At 29.6% G+C, this 14,390-nt stretch overlaps 1 protein-coding gene across 2 annotated transcripts in view; it reads left to right on the top strand.

Moving 5' to 3' along the window:
- The first annotated feature begins 2,654 nt into the window (after positions 1-2,654).
- LOC129968950 (solute carrier family 35 member G1-like) overlaps positions 2,655-14,390 on the top strand; it is a 104,802-nt gene continuing 93,066 nt past the window's right edge. The window contains exon 1 of one of the 2 annotated variants that reach the window (XM_056083318.1): positions 2,655-2,769. Coding sequence is in view for 1 of the 2 variants with exons in the window: in XM_056083316.1 (XP_055939291.1) it covers positions 9,197-9,218 (22 nt within the window). In the remaining variant the exon portion in view is untranslated. Of the gene's footprint in view, positions 2,770-9,095; positions 9,219-14,390 lie in introns of those variants that run through there. The other variant, XM_056083316.1, reaches the window with a different exon arrangement.

Below are 14,390 nucleotides of genomic sequence, written 5' to 3'. Positions count from 1 at the left end.
TGTAGATCAAGTATCAAATTTGCAAGCAAATCCTTCATGGCTTGATTATATGTTGACTTGTACAATCACCTGCATTGAATCGCTCTAATTCAAAAGAGCAATGACTTTGATAAATAAAATTTGATACATGATATTGTTATTAAAGTGGTAGTTCGGTGTGAAATTTTGGTTGCAATTTGTAGAAAAGAAGATGCTCAAAAAAAGACATTTAATTCTCCAATCTACTAAGAAGCACAAAATAATCATAGCGTTCACAATCTTGCCTGTGGCCGATAACTTTTATACCAGACAGATGGGATAGTATTTAATGAATATCCGAGCAATTTCGGTGGCAACTTCCTTTGATTTGTAAATATTATTAGAATAAAAATGGAAATTAATTAATGAATTACTTTAACCTGATTATTTTTTCACCCTTAGAAACTTTGATATTTTCCGATTTCTTGTAATATCACACCGAAACAACATTTCCAAATTCTAACTATTTAACATGATTCTGGCCATGGCATATGATGTATCTTTAACGAAATCGAACCCATAACCCTCCAGTCTAAAAGCTGAAAACCTGCTATCATTCGATCTGAAAAAATAAAATAAACAAAATTCTGATTTAAAATTGACCGTATTTGCATATGGCCGTATACAAACGTCCTGAGTTAAAAAAATTTCAAAATATTTATCTAAAACATTCAAACTTCCTAAAAGATATACTATAAAATTTCACTGCATATTCTTCATAGAAACAATGTGTTCCTAAATGCTATATCAATTTTGAAAAATTTTATTTCATATGAAAACTGGTGACTCCTATCTAGATTTTCATAGTCAGATTTTTTTCATATAAGATATAAATAGTTTTTTTCGTTTAGTGTATTTAGTTTTACACTATAAACGGTGTTATGTTTCAAAGTGTTGTGAATATTTCACTGATTAGGATTCTTTAGGACCTACGGACACTTTAAATTTTAGGGTTCATAATTTCTTCAGAAATACATTTATTGTTTGAAACAAAATGAAACATTATTATTTAAGTGATTTAAATCCCTTTGAAAGTAAAACTAAAACTGAATCTTACGATGAATCAGAGAATTTTTTTTGTAGAACAATTCTTTGAGATATTGCATAAATTATATTTAAAAAAATATTCTGTAGAGCGCGTAAGACTTTATTGCTAAACAATTCTGTTTTCTGTACTCGTATTCAAAAAAAAAAAAAAAAAACATATTTGATAACTGTAGTGATTGGATTTTGAAGCGTTAGGAAATAAACGTTCATAGATGGCGCTAGGCAACTAGCACGAGTGTAATTAAAGGAGTGAGGTGATTCGAGTGTTTGCTCTTGGAGGAGAAGGAGTTACTGAACAGAGTAACTCGAACGAATCTGAAATAAATCTGTTAAGTTTTCTATTTGCCTATTTATTCAAAGCACTCAGGAGCCAGCCATGACAATAACACCAAAATTTTTTTTTGTATTAATTGAATTTTAATTTAAAGTTCACATTTCACGAGGGCTGACAGAAAATTAGAGAGATACATCGGAGGGTTTTAGGTTCGAGACCGCTTACACCGAAGAACCGTCGTGCAAGCGGATCTGGTGCACGTTAAATCCGTTTGCGCCAAACGTTCTCCCACTGGATTAGTCTGGAAGTTTGGAGGGGAGGGGGTGCCAACTCAGGTGCTGTCTTCGTCATCTGACCGGGATTCAAAATCACGAGGTCCGTCTTTAAATAGCCCTAGTGTTGCTTTAAAACGGAACGTTAATATAACTGAACTCGGTGACTAATTAGAAAGTGATTTTTAAAATTATTTATATAATAGCCATTCAAAACATCGGGTTATATAAAATATCCTAACCATGAACCGACTAAAAAATCAATAAAAAAATTCCATTTTATGAACATGGAAGAAGTGTAGATAAATAAAAGCGTGTAATAAGTGATTTCAAAATTTTATTTATCTAAAAATTCTAATAACAAAAATATCTATCTATATGAATAAAACTTCTTAATTCTTTTTCAGAAATTCTTTCGATCATTCGACAAAGTTAAAACACTTTTAAACTGCTCTCTATTTTATATTAACTACGCAGAAAATATTGTTTTTACTCCAAAGCAACAACATTGCAACTCTAAATAGATTTCGTAAGATTTCTTGAACGGTGGATTTGTTTGACGTGATATTTTTGGCATTTTTCAAAACATTGCGTCACTTCTTTGTGACTTTTATTGCGTTTAAAGAACGCATAATTATAAATCTATGAGTTCTTTTTTTCCTGTGATTCTGAAAAAGCACATTAGTGGAAATCTTAAAACTTCTGTAATTGATATTAAATTAGATTTTATTAACTTGAAAACCTCACTATTTTAAATTACCTAGAAATGTAGATTACGTAATTTCTGACGAATGCGTCATTTGTTCTCGCGAAAAAAAGCAATCCTATGTTCACTAAGAAATCAAAATAAACAAACGAAAAAATCCGGTTTCAACCAAAACATTTGATTTTAAAAATACGTCATTTTATAAACGCATTTGATATGTAAATTGTCGAAAATTTGAGCTTTAAACAAAAGGAAATTCATAGTGATTTTAGTTAGAAGGAAGATGATGATGATAAATTAATTTTTTAATGATTTCCTGATTCATAATTCATGTTTTTAATGAATTCTGCTTCATAAAAATCTGCTCCATTGGAAAAATAAGACTTTTACTAAACGGTAACGGAAATTAAAAGCAATATTTATATACTCCTGATAAGCTGAAGCATTTAAAAGTAAGTTTTAAATTTTGCATTAATCTTTGTCCATTGGAATTGCTGTTATTTTACTAATTGCATTAAAAAAAAACTGATGTTATTTTAAGAGAGATTATGTAAATATGCTTGCATTATCTGAAACTATTCGCCTTAAGAGATGAGCTATTGTTCCTATTTTAATTTCTTCTTTTTCTATAAAATAAACATTTAAAATGGGTATTCTATTTAAACACTCTAAAAATTTCGTATTAACTGGTGAAATTGTTATAATAGAAAACAATGAAGAAGGGTGTTTTTTTCTATTTAATAATATTTTCAAGAAATGCTAATTGTGTGTGTCAGTTACTGATAGCATTTAAAAAACATTTTAATGCTGTTTAAGATAGTGTTGTGATTTAAACCGCTTGGCTTAGAATAACTAATTCGCGAATGACAGATTTGTGTGACAGATGGCAGTTTCTGTTGGTCAATATATCCTCGGACCGCCTTGATATCACTTGAAATAGAAGTTTACTCTTTTATATGAATATAGATTGTCCTCTTGAAGGAATAATCTACTCCACTAGAGTAGATTTAGATAAATCTAAAATAGCGGAAGCTGGCCCATATTTTTGTTTTGCTTGACTGAATACCACGATAACTTCCAATAACTGACCTAGATGTCACAATAAATTTGCTGCCGAAGTGCGCATAAGTTTTCTAGCTTTTAAATGATCCTTATGAAAAACAGCTTGTGGTCTGAACATTCTGAGTGATTTTTTTTACTTACTGGCCACAGATGGGTAAGAATGTTAAATAATAAACGTTCATATTTGCATCTATACATCTGTACTAATAATAAAGACGAATGAGTGTGGCGTGTGTATATTGGTACTCTACATGCCAGCCATTTGATCTCCAGTTACCAGATTTCACAAATTCACCTCGGAGGGTGAGAATGTGCACTTCGGAGTAATATTATTGCACAACAATAAATTTCCCACCTTTTTAAAATTTTAAGTTATATTTTTCAAGATATCAATTTAATAGTCGTGCGATTTTTCTTTCTATTTTTTTTTTTAGAAATTTCTTTAAAATATTTTTTTTTCTGATTTCTGACAATATATTGCATAGTTGTCTTGAAAATTAAACTATTTTCATTGTTTAATCAAATAATTAATTGGTGAAACAATGAAATATAATGAATTCTTTTATGAGCGTGGTTTTCTTTCATTGTTAAAAGCTAAAAAAGAAGGATTCTGTTAAATATCTGTGTCATTTATGAGACAAATAAAAAGTTGAAGTTACAACATTGAGAAATTCAGAAGATAGACGGAACGGATATTTAAATTTTTAATATGTTATGGGACTTGGATGTTATGGGATTGCTCTTTAGAAAGATTCATGTGCATAATAAATGGAGGTAAGACATTTAAAATAACTCAATTTTAATGTCTGATAGTTTGGCAGCATCATGGCCATGAAGTTATGTTTCAAGAATTTGAATAACTTAAAATATAAGCTGATTACAAAGGGGACTAATATTTAATATTAGACAGAAGAATAATGTAATCGCATGAAAAAAAAAACCCAGCCTGTAGTTAGTTATTTTTTTTCGTTATTAATAGAATGTTATTATTTATCAAATAGCTAATCCTTTATAATGTCTACGAGAAAGTTATCATTTATCAAATAGCTAATCCTTTATAATATTTACGAGAATGTTATCATTTATCAAATAGCTAATCCTTTATAATGTTTACGAGAAAGTTATCATTTTTCAAATAGCTAATCTTTTATAATGTTTAAGAGAATATTTCTTATCGAATAATTAATCATTTATCATTTATAAAATAGTTATTACATTATTTTTGAAAGTTACCATTTATGAAATAGTCAAAGTAGGCAACTGACAAGAGATTCCCATAGCTTTTGGATGCACCGAGACCTCAAGATTTGTTTTGCGATATTTTCAGGGTTATTTAATTTCATTTTACTATTTAAGGGTCATGTATTCGAACCATGTAACATGTGACCAAATTTATTCAATTTAAAATGAATCATAATTTAAATGAAAGAGTGTAACCCTTAGGATTTTCTTCACATTCAAAGATCAATATAATTTGATTTCTTTCTTTTTGTAGTTGATTGGTTGATTTTCTGCAAAACTTTGCATTAAGGAATGAAAAAACTTTTGCACCTTTTTTTTACAATATCGTATAAGAAGTCTAAAAAGAGAAGGTACCGTAATCATCAAAAGTTCTCAACTCGATATTTTGATAAATTTCTATGCTTCAGATTTCCCTGAATCCAAAAAGTATTTTGAAAGGGGAGGGGGTGCCAGCTCAGGTGTCGTCCTCGTCATCTGATCGCAGTTCAAAATTACGACGTTCATCCCAAAATAGCCCTAGTGTTGTTTTACAATGGGACATTAATATAACTAAACTAAACTAAACCAAAAAGCATTTTATTTTAGGAATTAAATCTGCCTGTCTGAGAATACAATAACTTAAAAAAAAAACCGCTTTGAGGTGGATGAATGAAATTTGGTATATGATCTTTACACCGAATTTGTAGTCTTCTGTTAAATTTTAGATGAGAGGAAAATTCATTTAGAGGAAATCTGTGTGTCCGGCTATCCGAATACAAGTGAATAAAGTAATTACAAAACGTTAATAATTAGATGCATAAAATTTCATACACATCTAAAGAGTAGATCTGTATTTAATTTGGAACCAAATCTATTTAAAGGTAGATCGGCTGACATTCTGTATTTCTGTATGTTAATACGATAACTCAAAAACGCCAATGCTTCGGTAAATGATATTTGGTTCACATTTTTAGCATTCCAGGTGGAGATTTTTATTAAATTTTGAACCAAATCTATTTAAAGGCTGAGCATTTGTCGGTCTGTATTTTCGCATATATGTAAACATATATGCGACATTGCATGATAAAAATGCAATGATTTAAATAAAGAAAATTTGCTTTTTTAATTTTGGTTTCTAAAATTATTATTATCTATTTTAAATTTTAATTTCCACTTTTTTTCGATTGGAAAAATTGCAACCAAAATACATATTCGATTTTTGGTATTTATGTTCTAACTACATTCCAGCCATTGATCATCGAAAAAAAAAATCGCAAACTTGATTAAGATATATCGATACTTTTCGGTTAACTGGGTGCAAGGGAAAGGTCGCCAAAATAATTTAAACCTGCGCCAGTTTGCGTAGAAACTTAAGGCTACATTCTTTTTTTAGCGTTTTTTTTTTTTTTTTATTTGGCGAAGGCCTAAATTATTTGGTGATTTTTCTTTTGCGCCCGGCTAACTGAAAGGTACTGATAGGACACATTGTTCGCTAATGCATTAACACACAAGTACCGGTTTTCTTTTCTATACTTCGAATCATAAGAAGATCTCTGGAATCTCTTGAAAATAAAATTCTAAGCACTTATAACGTTCAGAGTCCCAAGGTCCACAATTTTATATGTGGTGGGAGAAAGGGGATAGTACTTTTATTCAAAGTATGCGAGAAAAATACGGGGTGACAACTCCAGTCGGTTTCCTGTTTTCTTTCATATCATTTTTAAATTTAGTTTTTTTATGCGCGAGATACTAAAAGTGTATTTCTTGAAAACAAATTAGATTCCAATTTGTTGTTATTTTAGTTTTTCGCAATATTTTTAATTGAAAGCTGATAAATAAAGATTAAATTAAAACCAACGAAAAATGCACAGTTTTAAAAGTTGGGGAAACAGAAGGGATCTCGAAGTTTCCATTGCCTAAATGAAGCTTTTAAGTATCGATATTTTAGATAGTTTCAATAGTTGATAAGAGGAAGATTCGAGAATTAATACAGAACATTACTTCTTGGTGATTGTTGATTGATCTAGATGAGAATATATTAGCACCCGAAGAGAGAGAGGGAAAAAAACAGTGATGGTGAATTAAGTTTAATGGGGAAAAGGGGATATAAAAGAACACGATACTTACCATGCCAGATACCGTTTTCAAAGATAAAGCACTTTTTAAGGATTGATCAATTTTGATTAAGAAGAGCGGGACTGTTATTTTGCATAAAAGTTATCGTAATAAAAATATTTTATTAAATCGACCATTAGGTCTGGGAAAATGCATACAAATTTAGACGTTTTATTTTTTGTTGAACGAAATCCATTCAGATGAAGTCTGTGTCTGGTTGTTCAAGTACTACTAGCGAACTCAGTGACTACAAAACGAAAAAAAAAAAAAAAAAAAAAAAAATCTAGGTATACAAAATTTGATACACAAGTTTAGTATCTAAAATATAAATATTTAGTAAGATTTCACCTATTAATCTGCATTTTCGCATGCTTGTAACGTAATAACTCGTAAATGCAATGACCTTAAATCAACGAAATTCGGTGTGTTATATTGCGATTACAATTGTTTCGATTCAAATTTTGTCTTCAATTGTCAGCAAAAAGGTGTCCAAAATGCATATTCTCTCAATAGATTCAGTAAAAATGTCATATTCACGCCGGAGATTTATCGTTCACCGATGCCATCAAGTTATTTGTGGCCTTACCAAAGGCTTACATTTTTACACCGGAGAAGGAGATAAGGCTTTTATTGAAGAGTTTACGAGATACACCCGTTGGCCATTTTCATGTATGCGAAGTTACATGAAGATTAAATATTGTAATCATCAAACAATTGTAACTCCAGATTTCTATGAATCTCCATGTCTTAGACCTATCTCAAAAATCATATTTTTAAAAATTATGTCTGATCGTCCATCCATCTCTCTATACGAGAACAAAATAATTCAGAACTTTTTTAAACTAGCTGGAGGAAATTTAGCATAGATGTAGCATCTAATAGTAGATTTCTACCAAAATTTTGAATAAAAGCCATTCAGAGAATGTCTAGCTGATCGAGTACAATTAAACACAATAGCTACAAAACGTTATGAGTTAGATAGATAAAATTTGGTACGCAAGTTTAGTATTCAAGGTGCGCAGGTATAGATGTTTATCAGATTTTAAATTAAATATGGCAAAGGCTTATCCGTCTGTCAACGTGTACTTTCACGTGAATGTAAACACATCAACAGAAAACCGCAGGGACTTCATAAACGAAAATGGGTCATGTGATCTTTCGATTACAATTTGGGATCGCCTTATTGTTAGGGCGTTGGATTCGCGTCCCTTGGGTTGCGAGTTCGAATCCCGCCGGCCGAAAACTCTCCGTGTGTATGGTGGCTGGCGCAAGTATAAATCTGTCGTGGTTACAAAGTCCTCCATGTCGAGAGTAATACCACTAGGGGTACTGGATCAGGGGCGATCGTTCTCTAATTCAGGTCTAAATTACGATCTGTGAATGAAATGCTTGAATGAAGACTGCTCCGTAAAAAGGGTTGTGACGTGTGTGTAGCTAAGTCGTACTCTTCAACCTAGATGGCGCTACTGAAAAAGACACACCCTTGGCTTAAAATCACCGACTTCTAAAATCAGTGGACTTGTCTATGACAAGTGCCATTAGAAACAATAACAACAATTGTTATCCTATGTCAGGTTTTGGTTTTAATCAATCGGTAAAAAGGCGCCCAAATATTGATGGAAATATATGTTTTTATAAATCCACACATTTTGTTCTCGCCGTTTCTGGACTCATATTCTATTTTGTGTAGTAAATATAAATGAAGAATACCTGTTTTTTTTCTTTGTTTTTTTTGTTCAAGTTCTTTTATTCTCGTCTTTTCTGGACTGACTCATGGGTTTTTGCGGTGGCAATTTAAATCGTCGTTCTTGTTTTCTTAAGTTCTTTTCTTCTTGCCGTTTTTGAACAGATTATATGGTTCTGTGACGTAAATCTAAATACATAATACCCGTTTTCTTAAGGTTCTTTTCAAGTGGAGTTATTCTCGGTTTTTCTAAACTGACGCATCGGAACTGTGGAGAAACGAGAACGAAGATATTTACTTTCATATCTTCGAAGTTCTTTTGTTTCATTTGTTTCTAAATATGTTTCGTTATTGACTATAATATTTCAATATGTAACTGACGACTATACAATTTATCATTTTTAATTTTATTTGAAGAAACTTTATAAGATTCAAACAACTTTAAGATTCAAGAAACTTTATCTTTTCTTTTTCATTTCTTTTCACCGTGTTTTATTAATGTTAAAGACGAATCTTTTTGATGCACCGACCGACGAAGTTGAAATTAAGGTTAAGTGTGTTGAAGTGATAACAATAGGCTGCCCATGAAACGAATGTTTATCGAAAACAAACAGATAGAGAGGAGGAATCTTTAAAGAGCATCGAAACTTTTTAACTTCCCCCCACAAGAAACCCCAGTTGCAGGTGACGTCACGACCAGAATTCAGGTGCGAGCTGGAGTCAGTTCGATTTATATAATTTATCTGCCAACACATCAGCCCATAGTGTATATTAACAGGTGGACTAATAGCGCCAAAATGAGTAAAAAAATAATGTATAGTAAGTAAAATTTTTTTATTTTGATGTGATACTAAGTTATTTGGTATGAAATAATGTGGCCTGTTTTGGTGTTTTTTATTCGTGGTGTTTCAATGTATGATTGCCGCATATGATTACTTTTTCCTTTATTTTTCAGAATACTCCCAAAAACGAAAATATCCTTAAATTTCATAAAAATTAAATTAGGTTTTAGTTTTGAATATAAAAATGAAGTTAAATAAATTTCATAAAAATTAAATTAGGTTTTAGTTTTGAATATAAAAATAAAATTAAATAAATTTTATAAAAATTAAATTAAATTTTAGTTTTGAATATAAAAATGAAGTTAAATAAATTTCATAAAAATTAAATTAGGTTTTAGTTTTGAATATAAAAATGAAATTAAATAAATTTTGTAAAAATTAAATTAGGTTTTAGTTTTGAATATAAAAATGAAATTAAATAAATTTTATAAAAATTAAATTAAATTTTAGTTTTGAATATAAAAATGAAGTTAAATAAATTTCATAAAAATTAAATTAGGTTTTAGTTTTGAATATAATAATGAAGTTAAACATATTTGGTTACTACTAAAAATATAATATTGCTTTTCACATGTGATCTTTAAATGTCTGTGCCGTTCGGTTGCCTTATTCGATTACTTTTTTTCTTTCATTACTTTAAAGGTTTGAAAATTAACCCACATATTGTTTCACTCAGAATTCAAAAATCAAATTGAACTATATTTGAAGTTATTATTCCAAAATTAATTAAAGCAAATTTTGATACGCTTTGTATATTTTTCATGTCTCTCCAAATGTTTGAAGTTGCCGCTTCAGATTATTTTCTATATTTTCTTTTCAAGACTTTAATATTTCCCATTACTTAATTCTTTTCTTATAAAAGATCCCTAAAAAATAAATACCTAAAATAATTAAACCAGACATTATTTTCACTGAAATTATAGAATTTTGCAAGCATTTTTGGTGGTTTGAAAATTAATTTATAAAAATAGATTTTTAATGAAAATGAAGTATCTAGAAATGATCCAGTTTGAAAAAAGCAAATATTCTTAGCATTTCGATATTTCGAAATGCTAACAGTTTTAACTACATGTGTTTTAGAATTTCAAAAAAAAATAAAATCAAAATTCTTTTTTTGTTGTTGTCAAATTTTATTGCTATTACTGGAAAATGAGTCATTTATTTCCGTTTTAATAATTTGTTGCTTTTTTTTTCGTTTTTTTAGTATTCCATTTAATTTTTAGTATTCTTTTAGTATATATTACAGTCAAACATTATAATCATAAAAAAATTGAGTTCTAAGATTTTGATTAATTTCAAAAGTTTAAATATCTCTAAATTAAAAATGGGTTGATAATTTGTGGAATAATACTGCGTCTATGTGTTGGCTTACATATGGTTCTAAATATGATAATTTCAAAATTCAAAAATTTCAGATGCATGGACTTTGGCATTTTGCCTTTCGAACGACATTGCAAACAGGTTCCATATTTTGTATTACATTTATTAAAGAGAAGAGGGAAGTTTCTTGAAAATAATGTACAGGAGTCTCCTTCACAGTTCTATAAAACTAATAAAAAAAGATATATATTAAAATTAACATTAAATGAACATATTATGTTCGTTTTTAGTTATTCTATTTATTTACCTATATATTACCCTCAAATTCAAAGAAAATATTAAATGTAGTTTCAGTTGTTATGCCTTACTCGTTTATACTTTGAAAATATTATTATTTTTGTATTTATGGTAATCTGTCGTGTCTATGAGTGAAAAACATATTAAAATTTTTTTTATTGAAATCAGATAAGATTAGTACACACTAATAAACAAACCAACGGAAAATTAATTTTTATATGGATTTTCATAATTTTGAAACTTTGAAATAAAGAACCATATAAAAAATCTTTTTTTTCTTCTTAATCTTCAGTTTCTGAGTTATTATGTTCATAGAAAAGCCAAAATTCAGAATAGGAAATTTTTTTTTACAAACTCAGAAGGATTTTGTCGTTGAGATTCTTCTAAAATCTCCATATGAATTATTGGTGGTTACAGCATTTTCTTTTTATATACAGGGTGTCCCAAAAAAATGTATACACACTTTAAATAATTGTAAATTCGGGGTTTATTATAATTCGAATAATTTTCAACATTTAAAAGATTCTACAAATATCATTCTATTGTCTTGTTATCGCATGTTCTCAAACTGATGTCCGTTCTGCTCCAGACACTGCTCACAACGCGAAGCGATGGAATAGCACACATGATGGAACAATTCCCTTGGGATATTCGTACATTCATGTTCAATGGTTGCCCTCAATTGAACAACTGTTGCAGGTTTATGGACGTCCTGAACAGTTCCATCAGCTTCAAACTTATCCCTAATTCGAGTGATGGTAATTCGTGTAGGTGGTTCTTTGTTAAACTCCCTCTTAAATTGTCTTTGCACTTCTACTGCATTTTCATACTTCCAGTAGCATTTTAGAAAAAATTTCCTTTCTTCAAATTCAAGTCTGCTCGGGGGGGGGGGAACTCGGTTCAATGGGTTCAGTTTGTAAAGAAAGAAGAAATAACTTAGTTATCAGCTGCTAAAATGTGTATACATTTTTTTGGGACACCCTGTATTTAGTACATCCAAAATTAAGCAGATTTTATAAATAATTTAAATATTCTATTTTGAATTCAAATTTCTTAAAAAATTATAAATATTTCAGATATGCTCTAGAGTGATGAAGTCAGGAATGACTTGAATCTCATCGGTGAAATTTTAGAAACTGAATGAGTAAAATAGAATTTTTAAATAGACAATTTAATAAAATATAATTATTGAATAGAATAGAACTAAAATCATTATATTATTAAAAAACAATTAATTTACTTCATCCCTTCTTAAGAAAAGAAGACATTCTGTCATAAAACACCCATTTCATAACCTTGCAGACACAACATAAGCATTTAATACTAATTATACCAAAGCGGCCAAATGATCGCTTTTGAGACTAATCAAAATTGTTAAATTCCAGGTTTTCATTTTTCTTGAACTCATTGCACGATTTGCTCTATAATATATAAGTTTTTAATTTTTCATAATCTATCGTTCCTTTTTCATTTTCTCTGATAATCATTTGTATTCTACCGTTAATTACCGTGAGCGGACTTTTGATTGCTGGAAAATGTATGAATTTTTATAAAGTTGTCTGCATTAAAATTTCTTACGTATTACTATTTCTGATGACATTTCCCCCCCAAAAAATGTCTTCTGATTGTGTTTTAGGAATACGTACATGATCGTTTACAGGTGGTTTTATGCGGGGCACAGAGTGTAGGCTGGTGGTTACCTACGAGTCAAACTAATGATAACTCAAATTCGACCTTTCGCTCTGGACGCGGTGTTACAAATATTTATGACGCGATCCAGTTTTTTGTATTAATAATAGGCTACACACTTTGAATAATAAATAAATAAAAATAGTGATAATAAAATAAATTATTCAAACAAAAATTCATAAATTTGCCTTTAAATTGTAAAACAAAGGGAATTATTGCTAGTTTTAAATAACATAAGCAAGCTATGCTCCGAAATAGATAAAAAAGAAAATCCTAGAAGTGAGAATAGTATATATGATCTACTGGATACTGACTCAGAATTGTTAGACTCGGATAATGAGGAAAAGAGCATTGTGGATACGCGTAGATGATGAAAAAGAATGAGACTGTTCACTAATTCTGAAGAAAAATGTGAAGAGAACGGTAAGAAAATTTTTTGGCAAATTGAATACCGAATAGTATGGGGAGAATTTCAGCAGATTCCACTTCTATTTCAGAAACACGAAAGACATGTCAAATTGGATATTTCAAAATAAGTAAATAGGTAAATAAATGAGGTTCGGATAGCTTGATTGGATTCCCGTGTTCAAGATTTATATTGTTATCCCGTGTTCAAGATTTATATATGTAGTTCAAGATTTATACGGCTGGTGCACGTATAAATCTGTTGTATCCACAAAATCATCTAAGTCGAGACCGATGGGGGTACTGGATCGGAGGTGATTATTCTCTGATTCAGGTCTAAATTACGATCTGTGCATGAGTGAATGAATGTATGAATGAAATCCATCCCGTGAAAAGGATGAGGTGCATTCTTGGCCCTAGATGGCGCTACTGAAAACCAGAGGCGCTAAAACTCGGCTTAAAATCACTGACTTTGACAGAAGGGTTGTCAATGACAAGGGCCATAAGCAACAACAACAGCAGTAAATAAATAAATTAATTAATAAAAAAATGAAAGTGTAGACATTTGTTCTACATATATAAAATACGTTTGTGAACATATTTTACGTGAAAGATATTCCAGCTGTAAAAAGTGCGGCGTCGAATAAATTTTTATTTAATTTGAATAACGATATATATATATATATATATATATATATATATATATATATATATATATATATATATATATATATATATATATATATATATATATATATATATATATATATATATATAATACTGAAGTAAAATAGAATTTTACAATTTCTAACCTTTTTTCAAAAATTCGATATGTCTTAAACTCAAAAAACAAAAGTTTTTATTTTTATTTTTACAGAAATTTATTTTGTGTTTTATTGCCGATACTAAATTTTGTATTATTTATAAACAACTGGAAAAGAATATAACGTTTATTTGAGAATCTATCATTAATAAATGAATAATCATCAGCAAATGAGGTAGTTTTAGCGTTAATCATTATTTTTTGTCTGCAGTTATTATTTTTCACATCAGACGAATGGTTGAATAGGCATCTGCGCAAATGAAAATGAACAACCCATCCATACATATAAAAAGAAACGAAGGACAAAGCACTAAAATTCAAGCAAAAAAATCACCATTGCGAGAGAAAGAAAACCAGATTGAGTTAACACCATTCAAAATCAGGTTTTACAATGTACAGTAAAGAACTGTTACCTTCGACTTCCACTACAAACAAATAATTATCGACGATTAGTTCCTGAACACATCTTTTAACTTTTTTATGGTATATGGAAACGAACGATAAAGCACTACTTGTATATGATTATTTGTAATTCTTTCGTATTGCTTCAATAACCAGTCTCATCAGCTTGGCATTGACCAGTCAGTTTTTATGACAGGTTTCTTTGAATATTTT

This window comes from Argiope bruennichi, chromosome 5 (genome assembly GCF_947563725.1).
Source record: "Argiope bruennichi chromosome 5, qqArgBrue1.1, whole genome shotgun sequence".
NCBI lineage: Eukaryota > Metazoa > Arthropoda > Arachnida > Araneae > Araneidae > Argiope > Argiope bruennichi.
Note: the sequence above shows the minus strand (reverse complement) of the source record. Positions and strands in the feature narration are given on the sequence as shown.